Source organism: Giraffa tippelskirchi, chromosome 13 (assembly GCF_054371585.1).
Source record: "Giraffa tippelskirchi isolate mGirTip1 chromosome 13, T2T-mGirTip1v1.2.pri, whole genome shotgun sequence".
In the NCBI taxonomy this organism is placed as follows: Eukaryota; Metazoa; Chordata; class Mammalia; order Artiodactyla; family Giraffidae; genus Giraffa; species Giraffa tippelskirchi.
The window spans coordinates 84,836,356-84,857,108 of NC_137287.1; the positions used below are offsets into that span (position 1 = coordinate 84,836,356).

General features: G+C 53.3%; 1 protein-coding gene and 1 long non-coding RNA gene across 2 annotated transcripts; both read right to left on the bottom strand.

Annotated features, from left to right (window-relative positions):
• Nucleotides 1–1,973: 1,973 nt before the first annotated feature.
• Nucleotides 1,974–2,601, bottom strand: LOC145531905 (uncharacterized). Its single transcript, XR_014072846.1, has 2 exons — nt 2,479–2,601; nt 1,974–2,174 (listed from the first exon to the last, which is right to left on the bottom strand). It is a non-coding gene; the product is annotated as an uncharacterized LOC145531905 (long non-coding RNA).
• A 13,326-nt stretch (nt 2,602–15,927) lies between these two features.
• Nucleotides 15,928–18,405, bottom strand: FOXA2 (forkhead box A2). The gene is made up of 2 exons (XM_081558822.1): nt 18,319–18,405; nt 15,928–17,244 (listed from the first exon to the last, which is right to left on the bottom strand). Exons 1-2 carry the CDS (start codon nt 18,403–18,405, stop codon nt 15,928–15,930), a joined length of 1,404 nt encoding a protein of 467 aa, XP_081414948.1.
• Between the last annotated feature and the right edge of the window lie 2,348 nt (nt 18,406–20,753).

Here is a 20,753-nt window from a genome sequence, read left to right on the forward strand (position 1 = left end):
TCTCATAGTCTACAGCAAGTTGTTAGAAACATTTTTAAATGTGGAGAACCAAATAAAAAATCTCTATAATTAAATTAACATCTGACCCAGAAAGTGTTGCCTTTATCACAGGAAATATTCAAGAAGATGGATTGACATTCCATATATGTTCCAACTCTTCTTGACTTGAAATGTTTTCTTTTCTTAAATTTAATTTTATTTTTAATTGGAAGATAATTAGTCTATAATATTGTGATGGTTTCAAACGTATTTCTTAAGTGTGTCCTTATTATCTGACAATAAGAACTATGTATCCTTATTCAATTTTTTTCTGCCATGTTGTACACAAAGAAAGCATGATACCAAGGAAAGGAGAGAAACAGGTTTCTTTTAAAGGAATACGAAAACAGTTGCTCTATTATATGATCTGGGCAACAACAGCCTTATAACAAACTCCTTTAAAACACTTACTACTCTTGTACAGAGGAGGGCACGGCAACCCACTCCAGTGTTCTTGTCTGGAGAATCTCACGGACAGAGGAGCCTGTCAGACTACAGTCCACGGTGTCTCAAAGAGGCGGACACTACTGAGAGCCTAAGCACACACACCCCTGTACAGATGAAGGCTGGGCATTCTATCCTGACTTCTGGCTGGCCCCAGCCCCGATTCCGTCCAGCTTGTTGACATAACGTGGGCTTCATTAGAACCAAGTTAAATGATGAAACGCACCTCATATTCTTTTCCAGTGATGCTACAAGAGAAAGATGTGGATTCTGAGCCTCACACAGAGGATATTTAGTCTCCGTGAAGCCAGAGTTCTGTCTATTCGGTGTCATTTTAAAAAGAACTGCCCACTGGATGCAGAAATGACAGTTCCTTGTCTCGGGCATCACTTTAAAATGTTCAAAAGAAATATCTGCAGCCCAACATGGGAAAGTATTTTACTTCCCAACCCACTCAGACTTTATCACAGTTAATGCTGGAAGTGGATTTAGATAAAACAGGAAAACCATCAGATCATCTTTGTACACTCATCTGTGAATTTTTGAAGCCAGACAACATTGGTAGAAATTTTCTCTCATTTTCTCTCACTTTTTTTTCCTCTGGGGGCTGGGGAAAGAGTGAAAGACCAGTAGAGAATACACCGGAACACTTTTTACTTTGAGGAAAGATAAGCCTCCATTTTCAAGTAATTTGAAAAGTGAGAATTCTGATACTGAAGAATTTCAACGCTGGCTTTCCTAGAAACTCAAGACTGATTTTCAAATAGCAAATACCAAAGTACAATTTCTTTACAGTTGTGAGTTTCATTGCGAAAAAAAGAAAGGGAGGAAGGGAGTAGATGATTATATATTTTGCTTGATATGACACAAAGTAATTTAACATTAATGAAGGACTAATGGATTTTACAATTTTTACTATTCCTGTCATAGCTAAAAAGTCATGTCCTGCCCAAAAAACAGGCCAGAATTGATAGGTTTTTTAATACAAATTTTAGGTTAGGTTAGAGGATTTTGCAGAAGTCTAAGTCATGGTTTGGGGTGAAACTGAACAATATGTTTGAATCCAGTGTCCATCTGAAGCTCATTTCTGTTCATATCTTTCTCCTATTTTGCCAGCATCCTGCAGTTTCCCAGCTCTGGGGTCCGAATACAGATGGCTACATTCTCATACTGGGCACCCAGAAAAGGTCACATGCTTTACATCAATGGCAATTAGTTCCCCTTTTTAAAATGGATAATGTCATTAAGTTCTTGAATAATTCAAGAGTAGAGGTCACAATACAGTGTCCCTTTTGGGGGTCTTTATGGTGCAAATGGCAAAACAAGGCGATCCTATCAGTAAGAGTAGATCTAAGGTTTACAATGTAGCTCTATTTAGTGTGACAGGAAAATTAAATTACGCGAGACACTCATTCATCGTCACCCGTTAACAGGCTTGGGAAAATTGTGGATCCCCGGGGGCAAATCACTGACAACGTGCGAGGCAAATAAAAATATGTCATTTTAATTGGCCGCCGTTTCCTCCGCTTGGTTTTGAAAATGACAAACATAAACTGGTCCCCCACAACTCTCCTTGGATATAGGGTCCCAGTTGCCAAGGCACGACCACAACTTAAGGACGGGTTAAAAATTCTGGGGCACACGGGTCTGTTTTCATAGCCGTAGTTGAGCTGGTCTGGATCCAGGGGTCCCTGGAAAGGAAATACGGGGGAAGGTTTCACATATAAACCGGAGTCCGCGACTCCCCAACCCGCCCATAGGGGATGATCTGTACGGCAGCCACTGTGTTTCTGGAACCGGGCTGCCCCTCAACCTGCAGGGTGTCTGGAAGAGGCCAGGAGGGGGGACCGAACGACGCGGGGGCCACCAACCGCCCTCCCTCCCCAAGGGAGAGAAAACCCGCATGGGCTTCGGCGGGCCTGGCACCGGGCTCCCGGGCTGGGGTCCGATGGATGGGGTCGAACCAGAGGCAGCGCGTCCTCTGAGGTCACCGACCGATGGGAAAGCTGTTACCGGGCCGCGCCAGCACATCCTCGCCACACTAGTTCCCTGCGACCCCCACGATCCCAGTTCGGACCGGTGGGCGTGGCCGCCGGGGACTAGCTCGCACCCTTGACCACCCCCGGGGCGCGCAGAGCGCTGGGCCACTCCACCCGCGAGTCCCGCCGCGCGCGCTCTGCGGTCTCCTGCCCATCGCGGCGCCTTGCGCTCCTGCGGGGCCCCCTGCCCTGCCTCCCGCTTCTCTCGGAGCAGAGCATGGTGGGCGCCTGCGGGTGAGGTTGACCCTTCCAGTGAGTGGGGCCGCCGGGGTCGGTCCCCTGCGACGTAGGACCTGGAAAAGGCAAGAAGGACCACCCGTCTGCTTGTTGCTTTTTTTTTCCCCCAAGAAATAATATCTATCTGGCGCTTCCCTTTTTCGGGCTCCCAGACCAAGACGCTGCGAAGTCCTGTGCTGGCCAAGTGAGCGCCGAGCGGGGCTAGGCGGATCGCCCTGCCCCGCACCTCGCGGTACTGCGCACATCGCCGCCGCGGGCACTTGGCCGCGCCGGGAGGCGCGGTTCGGATGCGCGCCCCAGGATGCGAGGACCCGGGAAGGGGGCGGCCGCCTGGCCTTGGCAGAGGGTCCGGGTTGCTGACCGGGAGCGGGAGGCCGGTTCAGAGGCTACGGTTCCCAGAAGAATGAGAACCGCGGGGCCGCTGGGTTTCTGAAGCGGTCCGACGTTAGTAACGCTTAGGTAAAGCAAGACACTTGGTTTTAAAGAAAAAGTTCTATTTCAGGGTGGCTGCTGCCTCCGGCGAATGATGGGTGTCTGAGCCTCCGTATCTTTGTAGTTGAATTAAAAGTCGAATTAAGGAATATATTCCCTTCCTGGGATGGGGGGAGCAGAGGGGTCAATTTAGAGGTTTTTCATTTTCTAAACGCTTCAATTTAAGCAAACACTTGGGGGCTCCGGGCCGCTGTAATTCCAAAGACAATTTTCCCTGGTTTTAATTTGATTTGCATTTTTTCAACTTCGATAATATTCAATTTCATGGCTGAATACACAGGTAAACACTGTTAGGTCGTGTTTTTTCGCCCCCCTGCACCAAACACAATGTCGCTTGTCTCAGAATGACAGGGGAGGTGACACCCGGTCCCAATAATATCTGCGGGTTTTTCCTGAATTATTTTCCGAAATATCTCGGCTTCCTCTGGGCACCAGAAGTGTGACCTATATAGCTGAAGGGCTCTGCAGGTGTAGGGGGAGCAACACCAACATGGCCCAAAGGAAGGAGGCAAAGCAAACAAGTTCTTATTCTGCATAGAATCTACTCTAATTTTACCCAGAAACATTTAAAAATATTTTATCAGTAGTTTTAAGCAATCAAAAAATGATCAATATATTCACTTCCCCCAGAAATACTTTGTGTTAATTTTGTCGCTAGAAAGACAAACACTGAGAAATACAAAGAGATAGTCTTTGCAAGTTTAATTAGCAGCTTTGAGCTATTTTATCAAACAGAAAATTTAGAGAAAAATATGTCATGAAATTGGTTAATTAGCTTTAGTTATAGCAAAGCTGATATTTAACAAAATGCCACTATTAGTAACCTTGGGGCCAGACGCTTGGAGCTGTGTGCAAACAGCTACACCAACGGCGAACACAGGTGGATAGTAATCCTCGGTCATGCTGTCCACCATACAGATTGTAAAAGATAGTTGAGCATCATTAAATATACAGCTAGATTGGCACATAGTAAATCTATCACAACTCCAATGCATTTTATATTCCTTCACGAAACTGTGGCACAAGAGGTAAGTAGCAAAGAAATGACATACTTAATTGGTCTGTCCAGGGGTATTTATATAATAAAATAGCACTCTCAGGAACAATTCCTCATTTAAGGAATGTATAATATATATATATATATGTAATTTGCTTAATGGTCATTACTCTGAAACACTATTTCTACTTTAAATCCTAAAAATTTACAGATTTAAATGTCTGTCTTATTTTGTAAGATTTTTTTTTTTAAACTGAAGAGCTCATGGACTATATTAGTGACTTTAAACAATTATAAGATATTAGAAAAAACAAAAAACAAACAAAAAAAGATATTAGAGTTTTGGCATCTTGGAAAGAATAGATTCACTGGTTACAGCGGTGAGATGTTCAGAAATTTCTTTGCTTAAGACTGGCTGATTTTGGCAAACAGTATTGTGCTGATCTCTTTGGCAAAATACCTCCTTTTATCGTACGAAAGGGGTTTAAGCAAACGAGAAAGGAATTTATTTTGAGATAGTATCGACTTTGAAAAAGAAAGTTCCTTAATTTTTTAAAAACACCATCATCATAGAAGGCTTACTGCACCGAAAGCCTTCATGAAAACTGACCTTCATCATTTGACTTTTAATTTTTTTCAACAATTATTGAATTTTAAATGATCGTTGTTTAGGATTCATCCTAATCCTCCATATCGTGGGTGACTGGCAATTATGTCTTTCTGTTTATCTTACACAAATAGATGGTGGAGTTCGATGTCCACAGATGACAGCCGTGCAAACCTCCTCCTGGAAAAGAGCTCATGACAGGGACTCAGCTAAAACACACAGTCCGCTCAGAGGATAGCAAACTACGGGCAATAGGAACCTCTTTTGCTTTCTCTAGTCCTAATGGAGGAGGAAACGGGGATTTGCTAAGAACCTAAAAGTATTGATCATCAGAGTAAGTTTGCCAATTTCATTTGCTTTTACCCACAAAGAGCTCTGTGTGCAGGCAGGTAATCTAGAAGCAGCTGTCAGGCATAGTGGACAGCAATCACCCCTTCACCCCCAAATGTTCATCTGTGTCTGAGCAGCCAACTAAAGATGGAGGAGGCTCGGCAGTCCTGGGGTGGGAGGGGGAAAGGAGGAAGGCCTAGGGAGGTCCTGAGAAGTAGGTCTTAGCGGGGAGGGGGTGGGTGGGGGAGGGCAGGCTGGCGGGAGAGGGAGCCCAAGTCTCAGTAGGAAGCTTTCGCTACAGACGTAGGAACACGGGAGGCTGTGTCCTTTGGGGGAGATGTTAGTTCTCAGAGGAAGGAGTAGCACCCCCTGAAAGACCTAACTGCTTTAGGGAGGAGAGCTGAGGGTGCTCCAGGTGGCTCAGTGGTAAAGAAAATGCCTGCCAATGCAGGAGACGCAGGAGACTTGGGGAAATGCAGGTTCAATCCCTGGGTCAGGAAGATCCCCTAGAGAAGGGAATGGCAACCCACTCCAGTATTCTTGCCTGGAGAATCCCATGGACAGAGGGGCCTGGTGGGCTACAGTCCATGGGGTCGCAAAGAGTTGGACACAACTGAGCCACTGAGCATGCACAGATAAAGACTGTGGTCCCACTGTCCCTTCATGATTAATAAGAGCAGGAGCTTAACTCGGGGGTGGTGGGGGGAGTGTGTGTGTGTGTTTGTGTGTGTGTGTGTGAGAGAGAGAGAGATTCCGTTAAATCCAAGGGAGAAATCCTGCAGTTACTTTTAGTTGTTTACTGAGCAAGGGCAAAATCTAAACAGCGATTTCCAGGATCAATGAAGGGATCGTCTCAGGTTCTGGAGCTGAGCCCCCTAAATGAGTCTGGCATCCTGATAACCGCAGGTTAGCACCTGAGATCAACTCCTTCCTGCAGCTCGATGCTGGCAAGAGATACGGAGGCATCTTGTTCTGAGTTCTGGGAAGGGCAAGGCGAGAAGGGGATTTAATTGTCTGCCTGGGTGAATCGAAATGTCCTTCTAAAGCAAAGAAATCAAGAGAGATTGGCCTTTAATTGGCAAACTCGGCTGGTTGGAGGGGAGTGGTGATTAAAGTGGAGGAGGATAAAATGCAGATCAGACCCCCGCCCCCAGCTCGCCCCTACAGATTCCAAGTTTCCATTCTCCTCCTCCTCTCTAGAAGTCTAGGCGCCTGGTCTGGCCAGAGCTTGGTCTGACCGTGGTATAACTCTGCCCTTCTCCCCATCTCAGTCTAACGCCTCCATTATCAGTTTGGAGTGGGAAGACTGGTTTAATCCAGAGCTCTATTTATTTCCAAGGGCTGGTCATCCCCACACCCAAGACATCATTGGGTGCAGAGCAGGTCTTAGGACTCTGTTGTCCAGAATCTCCCCTGGAATCCCCAAAGGGGAGAGGCCCTGTCTGCAGGAAGTCCCACCCCACTTAAAACAGTCTGGGAACTTATCTTCCAGTAAATAGAAAAGAAAAGGAGACCTCCAGGCCAGGAGGGCCTGGCACAAGCAGGCAGCAGCCATCCTTGGCTTGCATACCCGTTTGCTTGTGTGCAGCTCCGCTGCAGTGGCACTCTGCCCCCAGACTGCAGGCTTACTGAGGTGGGGTCCCAGTCTCCTTCTGGGATAGAAGCAGGCCAGTCATCCCCTCACCCCTCCAGCATCCCATTCTGGGCCAAACCTAGTGGCAGGTGTTTACCGGATCTGCATTTATAAGCACGTGGTGGGAGGTGGCTGTGGGGGTGGGGCCTTGCTGCCTGCACAGCTGCGTTGGGCTAAGGGTGTGCAGGGGCCCAGCTGTGGTCAGAGTGTACATTCCAGCTGTGCCGTCACCTGGGCTGTTGGTCCACCAGGTGTGGGTCAGAGGGAGGTCAGAGGCCCCTGATCAAGATTCCTAGTAAGGAGTAGAACTGACAGGTGGCACCTTGTCTGTGGATGATTTTAAGTCTATACGTAAGCTATTGTTTCTGCTCCTGACATTTTCCTCTTCTCTGGCATTTTCTCTCCTATTCCTACTGCAAGAGTCATCTAGCTGCCGATTCTCTGCCCTTCTTCTCCCTTCCAGCCTTAGCCTGTGGGCTCCCAAAGCTTGAATGGGGAGGAGTCATGGTCCAGGCCTGACTGATCCTCTGGTCAGCTTTGGGCCCATGGCGCATGGGAATTCTAACTCCAAGAAAGAAAAGGAGACTCTTTCTAGGACAGCGCTGGGAGGGTCTCTGCCATCCTTCCAAGAAGTGCCCAAGCCCACTCTCCTTGAGATCTTCTTGTGCCTTTCCAGCCTTCTTTTAACACTGGAGGCTCCTCCCCCAACCCCCTCCTTGCTTACCATCAGCAACTCACTTTGAAAATCTGGGGGTCCTAGTGAAAACAGATCTCCTACTGCATTAGAATCAGAGAGTTTTGAGCCCAGATCACATGAAACCAGGAAAAGTTGAAAGAACACAGAAGTAAAAGACTTGGATTCAATGCTGAGCTCTGAAATTGGAGTCCCTTCTCTAATTTCTCTCTGCCTGGGCCCATCACCCATAAATTCTGACAGCTGCTGAGGATAGGGGGGCTTAAATGAGGTCATGTTCATTGAAGACACCTAGCTTGGTGCGTGGTACAGAAGGGGACCCCACTCAGAGATGGTGGATGGAGCACAGTTGTGATCAAGAAAAGAGGGGGAGGGGCTGGGGCAGGCATGAGAGAAACACTAAGATGGTAGAAAGTTTTGCCCCAAAATGCACTCATCTTTTTTTGGGTAGAGGGTAAATTTTCTCTGCCAGCAAGTTGTTGAAGTTGCAACTTCTTTCTGTATGTAAACAGCTCAGTTTCATGTAGCTCAGAATTGCAGACTGAATAGAAGATACATAGTGAAATTGGTGTCCTTTATTTTAAATTTCTTAGACTGGGCTTTAGAAGGTAACGTGAGCAGAAAGCTCAAGTGGAGGGTCGTCTCTTTTCGAGCAGAGTGCACAGGTTGGCATTTTGATCTCTCTGCTAAAGAAGCCTCTGGCTTCCACACGCAGCCGCCTGTGACCCAGGTCCTGTCCTGGCTGACAATCCACCCTGGTCGTCCGCAGAAAATGTCATTCCTTCATCATCTGCCCTCCCCAGCCCCTAGCTCCCACTTCACACCTTAGCTCCTCCCAAGTCCTCTCCGTCAAACACTTCCCAAGGTTGTTCTTTATTTTCCAGGAAGGCACTCTGAACACTCAAGTCTTCAGATGAAGAGTTGCATTCTTTTCTTTATGTGAGCCAACATTTCAAGAAAACCCATTATATAACTACATCTGCTTTGTGAAAAGAAATGGGATGATGAATTGAGGCTGTATTTCTAATGAAATAAGTTGAAATTCACCCACATACCCCCTTATTTTGATTTGCTGGGGTCATGAGCAACCTTGGTCCAGAAGCGTTCCTGCTTGTTCTTGAAACCTGTGTTTTACCTTTTTTCCCCAAGAGATGAAACCATGGAAAAGCTGTTTTACCTAGGAAGAAAATCTAGTCCTCAACCATTTAAGTGAGCAGAAGTGGAACCATTTAAGCAAGTAGAACTAAAAACCAGCAAACAGTTCTGATTCCAAAGTTTTCATCTACATCATACCCCGGTATTTCCCCCTTATGCACCTATCTTTATGATGCACAAATTTTCCCTCTCAGTTCATTTGACATATTTAAGTTCAGACAATATGGTCTTGCTGGCAAGGCATCCTGGCGTCGCGGGGAATATCAGTGCCTCTGAGTAGCTTAAAGAGTGTTTCAACACCAGGCACTTGCCCTAATGAGATGTGAGAACCTCTAGTTTTACATAAATGAATGCAGCTTAATTTGTGTCACTTTTTTCCAGCACCAGGACTATCTGTTGTGTTATCTGCCAGTGAAATTGCTCACCTTTTTTTGAGAAAGAGGTGTGTGTGAAGAGTGAGTCCTCGATGCCTTCTCATGGGAACCTGGCAGGGATGCAGGGATATGTGTAACAGGGACATCTGACCAGTGTTTTGTTGGCAGTGAGCATGGAGCTCTGAGGAACAGCCACTAAGGTAAAAAACTGAGGACACTGCTGTGCAGATGTGCTCATGACACCATCCTGTGTCCTCAGCACCTTCTGCAGAGGATGAACAAAGACTCTGGAACAAACCCCAAGGGTGCAGGGGCTGGGGGAGGGGAGAATAGGGATCACCTCCAGTCCCGCAATAGGGACCAGGGCGGAATGACAGCTTGTAAAATAAGCCTCCATCAGTCTCCCGGGAGACAGCCGGCCTCAACTTGGGTGTTCCCCGCTTGTTAGCCTCACTCATAATTGGTCTCCCCTCCCATCCCAGTTGTTGGTTTTCTGTGTGTGGCTTTTGGTGTGAGCGTGTTAGGTCATCAACAAATACAATGGCGGGAGGGGACGAGGGGGGACACACAGGATTGTTTTAAAGAAGAAAGGAGAGAAAGGATGAGAGAGGGAGCAGGAAGGCTGTGAACAGAATGAGGAAGATGCCCCAGGATTTAGGCTTCCAAGGCAGCCCCTGGAGTGCTGGGAGCAGCACTCTCCCTGGGAGTTTTGTGTAAGGGAGAAGCAGCCTGCCAGGAGCTGGGGACCCCACTGAGTTGGGGACCCCACTGAGCACCACTAGGGGCACCATCTACTCCTGGCAGTTTTTGTTTGCTTGTCTCCAGAGGTGCCTGTAACATGCTGCCCATACCCAGTGCATCTCATCGAAAAGGAATTTCTAAAAAAAAAAAAAATCCCAATTCTTGTGCCTGCCCAGAGAAAAGATGTGGTCTCAGGAGCAGCCAAGGACCCACGGAGATGGGTGGGTTGGGTGGCCAGACACACAGGCCTGTACCAACTGGCCTTTCCCCATCCATGTTAAAATAGTTTCTCCCACCCTCCTCAGGATCTTTCCCTCCAGCCCACATTCTCTTTTTTCTTCTTCTCAGAGGAAACCAAGTCCTGGGAGTAGTGGCTGTAAGAAACTTGTGGGCTGACCTCTGTAAAGTGGAGAGCCAGCTGGTTTTCCAGTCAAGGGGTGGTGGGCTTGGGGGTGGGGGGGGTACTGTGGACACACTGTATTATTTTCATTTCGAAAGGGGCATACAAGGCTCTGAGACCCTCAGATATCTGTTTACTGCAAAAAGAACATTTGACAGGGAAAGGAAGCAACTGATAAGTAATTAAACGGAGCAGCAAACTTTTGGAGAGTTTTTCCTTGTGTTTTTGTTTGTGTAATTTCGCTCCACCAACCATTGGGCGGCCTGGGTTGCCATGGTGCTGTAGCCGAGGCTGGTGTCCACTGGGTCCCTGGCCGGGCAGAAGCTTTTGGAGTCTGAAATCTTGCTCTTCTGTGGGGTTGGTGGCTCTCAGTGGGGTTTGTATGAGGGAGTCTCTTCTATTTGGTGGGATTCAGTGTCTGTAAGTCTGCGGACACTGGCCGTAGTTAGGTTAGGTCCATGGCGGGGGTGAGTTGCGAGCCCAGATTTTTCCTCCTCCCTCCTAGCACAAGGGGGACATTCCCACTCCCAGAGGCCCTGCTACGTTCTGAAGAGTTCTGGGCAACACCGTTCAGAAGATTCCGGCCCGAGGTGGAGAGGATCTGCAGAGCCCCGATCTCAGAAGGGTGTGCTGCCCCAGAGAAAACCAGTTACCCCGAGGTACCTCCAGGTGCCTTGTTGAGCAAACACACCCTCTCCCTACTCCCCCCCCCCCAACAATGAGCTTTCTCTCTAGCCTCTCCCTGCCCCAGGCCTCCCCACATTGAAAGGCCCCCAAAGCACTGACGACCGGCTTCCCTGTATAAAGCCTGGAGAACGCGGGCGATAAACATCAGGCGTTTAAATTGGCCATTTGGAAGATTACATCTCTTCAGCGAGGGTCTTTCTTTCAAAACACTGAATTAAGGGCCGCGGCTACTCCGTACCGGCTCTTAAGAGGCCAGGCACCTTTTTTATTCGGTCGTGGAGTGGGCTGGGCGCGGTGACCCGGCGCCATCAGAGGCCCGGGGAAAGGACGTGGGGCGACACCGTCTAATGACAAGTAATTGACAGATTCGAGGCCGCGCATTACCAGCGGAACGGGGAGGCATTAATTATTTAAAAACGATTAGCCTCGCGTGTGTCCCGCAGGCGACCCGTCTCGTTCAGGGAAGATAACCAGCCACGCGAATCGAAGCCGGGCTGGGAGCGCGGCAGGGCAGGCGCGCACCCAAGCCGGCCTCCGGCGCGGTGGACAAAGGCGCATGCAGCCCCGCGGGGACGGGGGAAGGAGGAGACGGGCGCCCAGGCTCCCTACACGGGGAGGTGTCCACAGAACTGACCCTGCCAATGATCAGGACCGATTTCTGGCCTTTTGGGTTTGAGATCTGGGTGACTGCGGCGGGAAGGGAAGAAACTTTCCAGTTACGGTGGCGGGTAATTTCGGGGGTCCGAGACCTAGCGCGACCTACGTCCTGGCGAAATACCAAACTGATCGAGCCGGCGCGAGCCTCCAACGAGCCAGACACCCAGCCTTAGAAAGCAAACCCCCAGGCGGAATGCAGATTTGGAGTGGGGAGGGGCACCTGGTAGACCCCAGGGGAAAGACACCTTTTCTACCCTGCTCTCCAAAGCCGAGGGTCCTGCAGCGTCAACTGGCAGCCTTGGAGCCACTAGTTTTCCGAGTGGGCGCTTTCCCTTAGGCGGGGGACAGATGCCGGGAGCGATGACCCGGCGCCATCAGAGGCCCGGGGAAGGGACGTGGGGCGACACCGTCTGTCCGATCCCTCCAAACCCTGTGTCCTGGGCCAGCGCGGGGGGGAGTGGTCGAGGAACCGCCCCGCGGCCGGGTTCAGCCTTTCCCTCCTGGAACCGGCTAGTGGCCCCGAGACTCCCGGACCTTCCTGCGGCCCTGCGCGCTCGCGGCGAGAACTCGGACTTCCCTGGACAGAGGAGCCCCCATCGCCGCTGGGCCTCCGCGTCACTGGAACCCACGCTCGGGCCTCACTCTGCAGCCTCCCAGGACCAGCGCGCCGTCTCCCGCCGCCCCCACCTCTGAGGCCCAGGCCGGCTCCCACCCCCGCTTCCCCACTGCCCCAGGACGACAGGAGGCCCTCGGATCGAATCCCCGGCCCAGAGAGGCTGCGGGAGCCTGCGGTGGCTTCCCGGCGCTTCGGGACCCCGCCAAACTTTCCAGCTGTGCGCAGGACCCAGGTTCACTCTGGGTCCCCCAACACCTAACATCCTCAGAATTCCCGGCAAAAAGGCCACCTCCCCAACCGCGGATTTTCTCTGACTTGGCTTCTCCCTCCTTCCCTGCCCCTCAGGCCTCGGAGCCCAGGGTAGGGCTAGGGGCTGGCTGGGGGCGGGGAGGGCGCGGACGGGAGTTGGGGGCGCACTCCCTACCTGTGGTGCGGCGGGCGGGCGGGCGGGCGGACGGGCGGCGGCGGCAGAGCGTCCAGCGCGCGGAGGGAGGCGGCCGACTGCTCCGAGCCGAGGCATCCCCGCATTTATTTGAGCTCAAACCGAGCGACTGTTGACTTTAGCACACAAAGCAAAGATTTCACTGCCCGCTAGTTTAAAAATGAATATTTTACCAAGATATCGATCAGCGTTATAAAATTCAGTTAAGTACAATGGGATCCTGCAAAAAAAAAAAAGAATAAAGGAGGGGGGCAATATAATATCTGTGCAAATTTGCTGAAGTGTGACGTGGCCTGGAAAGTTTACCCTCCTGGAATTCGGATCTAGAATGTTTTTTTCGGTTGTTTACTGACTGTTTATTCACAGATCACGGTTGCTTAAACCCGCGCGCGGAAAAGGAAGAAAAAGAGAGGGCGAGGGAGGGAAAAAGAGACGCTGCACCCTACTACGCAGAGTTGGGGGACGCGGGCGGAGGGCAGTGTGAGCGCCAGTTAAGCTGGGGGCCTTGGCGGGAGGAGGGGCTGGGGCGAGAGGGTAGGGGGCCGAAAGACTCAGGATGCGCCGAAAAGCCTTCGGAGCGGCCGGCTCCCCGACATCCTTTTTAAATATTCCTACAGAACTATATCTTATCTGCCGGGATCAGTGGAGGGGGGCGCGCTAAGTAGTTTAAAACGACCCTCGCACAATAGGCGTGCGATAGGAAACATAGCAGGTTAGGGCAGCGCTTTCAGGCCTTATTGTCCCGCACTCGGCCCCCGGCCCTGCCTCTCGGCTCCTTCGCCGCAGGAGCCTTTTATGTGATAATGAAACACATTTCAGACTGGGCTCACGACGTGTGTGTCCCTACCAGGGGGAAAGACGGCCCTGATTGCTGGCTGCGGCCTCCGAATCGCCTACTCCCCCATCTCCTCCCCTCCATCCCCCCTCCCCCTCCCCAATTTCTCTTCCTTGTGTTCTTTGGGACAATGTGGCATGTTAAAAAGGGATTTGGAGGCGGGAGGCGGAGGCGAGGACAAACCCCCCTCAAGCGCGTGGGAAGGCCAGGGTTTGAGGAGCAGAGAGATCCCGCGAGGTGGCAGAGGGCAATCTGACAGGCGGTGTCCAGGCTTCGGGCGACTGCCAGGGTCACTCCCAGTTTGGGTTGTCAAGAAGCCCAGAGATCTAGTCCGGACCCAGGAGCCTGGGCTTAGAAACCCAAGGCCAAAAGTTTTGGCCTCTCACTCCAGAAATTTTCACCCTATGCAAGCTAGCTGTGCTCTGGATGACCCCAAGTCTCCAGGGGCCCCTAGAGCCTACTGGCTCCTGCCCTAGCCTGGCCAGCTGGCAGGCCAGCAGATGCCTCTGGCAAAACCAAAGCGGAGCCCATTCTGCCCACACAACCCCCATTTGGCCTCTGAGGTTTCCTTGGCCCTGATTTTACTCCCACTAGGCTATTTTTGAAGTGTGATTTGTAAGAGTTTATTCTGGGTATTTCTTTATGCTTTGAGGTTTTCCTTTAAGGATCACAGCATACCCACTCATCCCCTTGGCCCTCTAATCCTGGCTTGCTAACAGGTCACTTGGCAAGGTCCCAGGAGTTTGAAGGGTAGGGCGTAAACCTGCAGACCCCTGGAATCCAACCCCTGACCAGACATGCCAGACACTGTCTTACCTCTGCCTTATTCCCCAATATACCTATATTTAAAGATTTCCATCAGAACTCCGAGATCCCTTTAAAATCACTTCCAGGATCAAGTCCTTTGTTTCTCCAGACCAAATGCTCAAATGCATGATTCCAGAAGTCCCACTACCTCTGGGCTTCAGCAAGTTCTACCAAGGTTGTGCAGAACACCTAAGTGAAGGTGGAGGGTGGGATGGGGGTGGTGGTGGATCATAAACAGAGGCCTGTGGTTGTGAATCCAGGTAGAGTCCCAATTCCAGGAAAAGGTGAATGGGTGCAGTGAGGCAAAGATGAAAAGGGAAAGGGCTGCACCTGGAATTTGCAAGTCCAATCTGGACTCCCTGTGAAGATAGGCCAAGGATTGGGAATACAGCAAAAACAAAACAAAAAAAACCACGGAAAATCCAGGATTTTTTTTTTTCTCCCAGAGAAACCAGCCCCAGGGTGTAAGAGATGTCAACAACATTTCACCTTCACATGGCCCAGCTGGAAAACATGGATATGGTGTGTGGTTTTTGCCAGGCTTTGGAGATGAACCTGCATCAACCCCATAACCCCCAGAATGGTTCACCTGGGATCTTTGAGTTTCATTTTGTGTAAAGTTAAACTCAAAATTCAAAAAGTAACCTTGAACAATGTTGAATTCCATTAATGATGTCCTTGCTGGAGTGGTTAGGATGAAGTATACTGAAGTCTGTAATTTACTCTGAAATGCATCTAGGAACATAAGTGGACTGATGGAGGTGTGGATAGATGGTCAGACAAAGTCTAACAAGTATACTGAGCTGAGAACTGTAGGATCTGAGCAATGAGTATGTGTCTGTTTACTGTAAAATTCATTCAAGTTTGTCTGAAAATGTTAACAATAAAATGTTGATAAAGCGGCAACCATCTCCCCCCAAATAAAACTTGCAACCAGTCAGGATTTCCCTCCCTCAATTTTAAATCCCGGATATGTTTATTTTTTTAAATCAGGCATAGGAAAAAAATCTTGAAGATTCAAAGCAAAAAACTGGCAATAACACTTTAATATAGATTTGTGGAACTCTGGTCCTTGCAGTCAGAACACACACATTTATAAGCCATAAATAAAGCACGCAGAAACCATAAATTAATCAGACTTGAGACCTGGATTTCACCGTATCAAGAATGGGAATGCTTTTTTTTTTTCTTTTCTTGGGCATTTACAACAGACCCTTACATTATTTTTTTTCTCTTTTTAAAACAATAGTACAACTCTGTTTTCTGTTAAAACTACATAGTTTTACACTGAGTCACTCACAAAAGTTTGTGTTTTTTTCTTTTTCTTTTTTAATAAAGTAAGACTTCCCTGCAACGACAGCAATGAAGAGGAACGACAACAACAAAAAGTCAAGAATTCGCAGGTTCTTAAAGAAGCAGGCGTCTACACAGTAGTGGAAACTGAGGCTTTTCTTCTTCTTCTTTTTTTAACTGTTTAGCTTTTTCTTTCTCCCTCCTTATATAGGAGGACAGACATCAGTGTGGCCCACGTGAGGGAGGGAAGGACTGCAGAGGGTGAGGAGAGATCTCTGTGGGGGGGCGGGGCAGGGTGTGAAGGGTTCTTCTCCCTTGCACCTTTCCAGCAGCCCTTCCTCAGAGTCTCCACCCCACTTCCTGTCTCTCCCATCTGGGTCCCAGGCTAGCCGGATCGCCGCTGTTTTCTTACGAGGAGTTCATAATGGGCCGGGAGTACACCCCCTGGTAGTAGGAGGTGTCTGCGGCCAGGGGCGAGGCATCCAGGCCCGCTTTGTTCGTGACCGGGCCCATGGCCAGGCTTCCCGGCATGGGGGACCCGTAGCCGGGGTAGTGCATCACCTGTTCGTAGGCCTTGAGGTCCATTTTGTGGGGCTGGTGGTGGTGATGGCTGTGATGGTGCTGCTGCTCTGACGACATGAGGTTGTTGATAGAGAAGGGGTGGTTGAAGGCGTAGTGGTGCTCCGGCTTCAGGTGGGCCTCGGGTGGCAGGCCCGGGTGATGCGGAGGGCCCAGCAGGTGGGCCGCGGCCTGCTGCTGCTGCTGCCCGGGCGAGGGCGCCGGCTCTGGGGGGCTCAGCGCCGAGGCCGGCGTCCCCTTGAGCTCCCCGAGGCCCCCTCGCTTGTGCTCCTGGCACGGGGAGGCGCTTGAGTGGGGCGACTCGGTGCCCGCCGGAGTCTCGGGAGCCGGCCCGGAGGCCGCCTCTCCGAGCGGACCCTGCGAGGCCTGGGCCCCGGCGGCGGCGGCCGCCTTCTTGCCGCCGCCCGCGGCGCCCGCGGCCTCCTTCAAGGCCAGTTGCTTCTCGCACTTGAAGCGCTTCTGGCGGCGCAGGTAGCAGCCGTTCTCGAACATGTTGCCGGAGTCGGGGTGCAGGGTCCAGAAGGAGCCCTTGCCGGGCTTGTCGGGCGAGCGGGGCACCTTGAGGAAGCAGTCGTTGAAGGATAGCGAGTGGCGGATGGAGTTCTGCCAGCGCTGCTGGTTCTGCCGGTAGAAGGGGAAGAGGTCCATGATCCACTGGTAGATCTCGCTCAGCGTCAGCATCTTGTTGGGGCTCTGCTGGATGGCCATGGTGATGAGCGAGATGTACGAGTAGGGCGGCTTGGCGTGCGTGTAGCTGCGCCGGTACGTCTTGGGGTCGCGCGCGCGGCTCAGGCCCGCCTGCCCGTACATGGGGCTCATGGAGTTCATGTTCGCGTAGGGCGCCAGGCCGCCCATGGCCCCGGCCGCCTGCCCCCCGAGCGGGCTCAGGCTCGGGCTCAGGTGCGGCCCCATGCCCGCCACGCCGGCCGCCCCAGCCGTGCCGCTCATGCCGGCCATGGCGCCCGCCCCGGGGGACATGCCGGCCAGGGACGGGCTCATGCCCGCGCCCACGTACGACGACATGTTCATGGAGCCGGCGCTCATGTTGCCCGAGCCGCTGCCCATGGCGGCCGCCGACATGCTCATGTACGTGTTCATGCCGTTCATCCCCAGGCCGGCGTTCATGTTGCTCACCGAGGAGTAGCCCTGAGGACAGAGCCCGAAGGGAGGCGCACAGCGTTAGCACCGCGGCTGAAGAGCGCCCGGCCGGCTGGCCGGACCCCCACTCCCCACCCCCGACCTGGCCATCGGGCTAGCCCAGGCCCCCGCCTCCAGGAAGACCTCCAGGGAGTCCTGCCTTCGTGTGGCCCCGGCCCGGGCCCCGACCCAGCGTCCATGTCACACGGAGCGCGCCGCGATCGCTCTCGGAGAGGGGGCGCGGGGGCTGCGGCTTTGCGCTCGTGGCCACCCCTCAGCCCTCCTGCGCCTGTTCAGATTCTACAGCAGGGGTCTCCAGGAGCGCGCCGAGCCAGGCACCCCAAATGCATCTCCCCTCTGCAGAATCTCCCCGACTCTCAAGCCAGTACACCGAGCAGGCGCCGCTGCCTCGGACGCCCCCTCCGACCCTGGCCAGCGACCTGTGGGACACGGCGCCGGGCGGTCTCCCGCGGAGACGATCCCAGGGTCCTCTCCGTTCAGCCTTCCTCCCTGACCCCATCCTGGGCCCCAGGGGAACCTAGACGCGGTTCCCGCGCGGAGTCTATGGCCACCCTGAGACATTGAGTGGCGGACGGGGAGGGGACCGCGAACTGAACTGCTAGCGGCTGGGCTCTGCAGCCACAAACTTTCTTCCTCTTTGTCGCCTCGTCCTCGACCCTTTTTTTTTTCTCTACCCCAGCCCCCGACTCCTGCCCACCTTCTCCTCTCCAGCTCCCCACCCCCTCGCCGGCCGACCTCCCACCCCTCCCCAGCCGCGCGCTGCCAAACACAACTCTGTTAGGATAGTGCGTGGCTCGGCCACGGAGAGGATTTGGAGGCGCCGCAAGTCAATATTTGATCACAAAGTTAATATTATCTCAAGGCTAACAGTGTGTCGTATAAAAAAAAGAGACCCATTTGAGTCGAAGGAGGGTGGGAAAGGCGGCTGCCCCGAGCGGCTGGGGTGGTGTTGGGGGTGGTGTTGCGCGGGGGGGGCGGGAGCCGGCCAGAGAAGCGGTCCCGAGGTTGGGACCGAGGGCAGACGCCGCCACCCCACTTTCCCCGGCAAAGCCCAGTGCCTACCTCGGGCTCGGCGTAGTAGCTGCTCCAGTCGGACGGCTCGTGCCCTTCCATCTTCACCGCTCCCAGCATACTGGAAGCCGAGTGCATGGCAGTTTAAAATTTAACAGCCACAACAAACGACTGGCAATCACCCCCCCCACCCCCACCCTCCTTTAAAAAAAAAAAAAGTCGGCCGAGGCACGGTCCCCTCCCTCCCTCTCGCTCTCTCTGTCTCTCGGCCCCGCTCCCTCGGCCGGCCGGAGGCGGTGGTGGGAAGTGGGCGGGAGGGCTGGGTCGCGGGATGGGGGTAGGAGGAGGCCCGGAGCCGAGCCCCGCCGCCGGAGCGCCCGCCGCCGCCGCGCTCGCGGGCTGCCCGGTGGAGGCCGAGGCTGGCAGTGCCGAGCAGCCCGAAGGCGGCGGGAAGCGCGCGGCGCGGGGGCGGGTGGGGGGGCGGAGAGGAGGAGGAGGAGGAGGAAGGGGTGGAGGAGGGAGGGGGAGGAGGTGTGGACAGCGCGGCGGACAAGTGCCGCAGTGACGTGGGCGGCTGGTGATATAGCGCGGCGCGCCGGCGCGGGCCTCCAATCCCCAGACCCGGGGCAGCCCATTTGAATAATCAGCTCACACCTGGGTGAGAGGGAGCCCCGGCCTGCGCCCCGCACCTGCCCGGGGCTCCCCCCCCTACTCAGCCGCCCCGCACTCCCGCACGCGGAGCCGCGACGCGCGAGCCAAGAGGGTGGACGCGGGCCCCTAGGGGGTCCAGCCCCCCTTTTCGTCTGCGGAGCGTCCCCGCGGGAGGAGGGACCCGAGAGGAGGCCACCCGGTGGAGCGGCCCAGGGCTCTGACCCCCACCACCAACCCCTTCCCCCGCCCGCCCGGTCTCTTTGCGCCGGGAGCCTGGTATGTCGGTCCGAGGGCGCGTCCGGCCTCCGCTGAGGCTCCGCAGAGCCTTATCAAAGCCGCATTTATTTATCCCGGTTTCTGCGCTCGCAGGGCTCATTCCTTGTCAAAACAGCCAGCTGGTGACAGAGCCAGTTTGCAAAGCGCTGTCCTATGTAGCAAAACTGTACACACCTTGAACTCCCCAGCCGCTGCTGCTGGGAGGCCACTCCCGTTAAGACCCAGAGCGGCTACGGAAGGCCTGCGTTCCCGCCGCCCCGGCTTTTTGCCTTCTCCGAGCCCCGCTTCCAGGGCCCGACTGGGCGGCTGGCGAGGACGAGCCCCGTCCCACTGTCCCGGCTCCGGGCGCAGGGTGCAAGCGGCCCCGCCAGCAGCTGCGACGGTTGGGAGACTATTTGTCTCTGACAGGACGGCGTGTTTCAAGGTTACTTTTCAGCCACAACCTAGGTGCCCACAGCGTTTCGTAACTAAAACAAACAGGGCCGGAGGTGAGGGGTGAGGCGAGAGGAGAGAAGGGAATTAAGGAATCAATATTAGGGCAAAAAGAATCCGCCCAAGGAGGGGCTCTGTGGTGTCCGCTTTCCCGAGGAGCTGTTTTATGAGAGTTAGCAACCCTAGCACCATAGTCGTCCTTTTATTTTCGATTCAACTTCCAGTTCAAATGATCATCTGTTACGGGTTAGCTACGGAGACCTCAGTGAGCCAGATTTGGGGGGGGGGCGGGTAGGGAATACTACTACAGGTGTTTGGAGGTGGACACACTTTCTTGATTCTAAAACCCAGCTGGGCCGTGAGGATGCAGCCTTGAGCCCTCAACCCCAAAGAGAGAGAGAGAGAAAGGAAAACAGTGGGTACCTGGCCCACCTGTCCAGAGTTGTGGGGAGTGGTGGCCGAAGACAGAAGCGAGGTGGCAGGCACGGAACAGAGCATCTAGAGCAGAAGGCCGGGTGAGGGTCAGGCCAGAGGGCAGGAGCAGAGCAGGGGGTTGGGTCAACCCCTACCCCTTCCCCCTACTCCAGGGCGCTGGGGCCTGCAACGCTTTGAGCTAAAGGTGCAGGCACTGCTGGTCTGACCAATTCTTAAAGAGGGCGTTAATGTACCCGCTGAGCGAGGGCCGGGGAAGGGTTCCCCACAGCCAACGTCTGCGTCTCCCCGAAAGCGAGGACCCCAAGAGGGACAGGGCGGTCCTGGGTACAGCCTGGGAGTGCCCTGGGTGTAGGCACACATAGAGTTGGTATGTGCGGGGGAGCCGAAGGGACCAGACCCTGGGCATCTCTCACCGGTCCCCTGAGTGTGGGTGGAAACTACCTGACCACTCTCCAGAGGGCTGGGGAGAGACGGCGCGCACTGGCCTGTTTTTCAAAGCGTTCTGCGCAGGCCCAGGGCTGAAACACACAGACACAAACGCACACGCACACACACAGCCTTCCTCCTCCCTGCGGGGGCCCTTCTCACATTCATTAGTGTGTGTGCTTAGTCACTCAGTCGTGTCTGACTCTTTGCGACCCCGTGGACTGTAGCCCGCCAGGCTCCTCTGTCCATGGGATTTCCAGACAAGA

What these genes read in the sequence shown, in the direction of transcription:
- FOXA2 (XM_081558822.1), bottom strand. Translation starts at nt 18,405, where the DNA reads ATGCACTCGGCTTCCAGTATGCTGGGAGCGGTGAAGATGGAAGGGCAC. An exon ending in GCTACTACGCCGAGCCCGAG is followed by an intron (nt 17,245 to 18,318) that starts GTAGGCACTGGG and finishes CTCTGTCCTCAG; the next exon opens with GGCTACTCCTCGGTGAGCAA.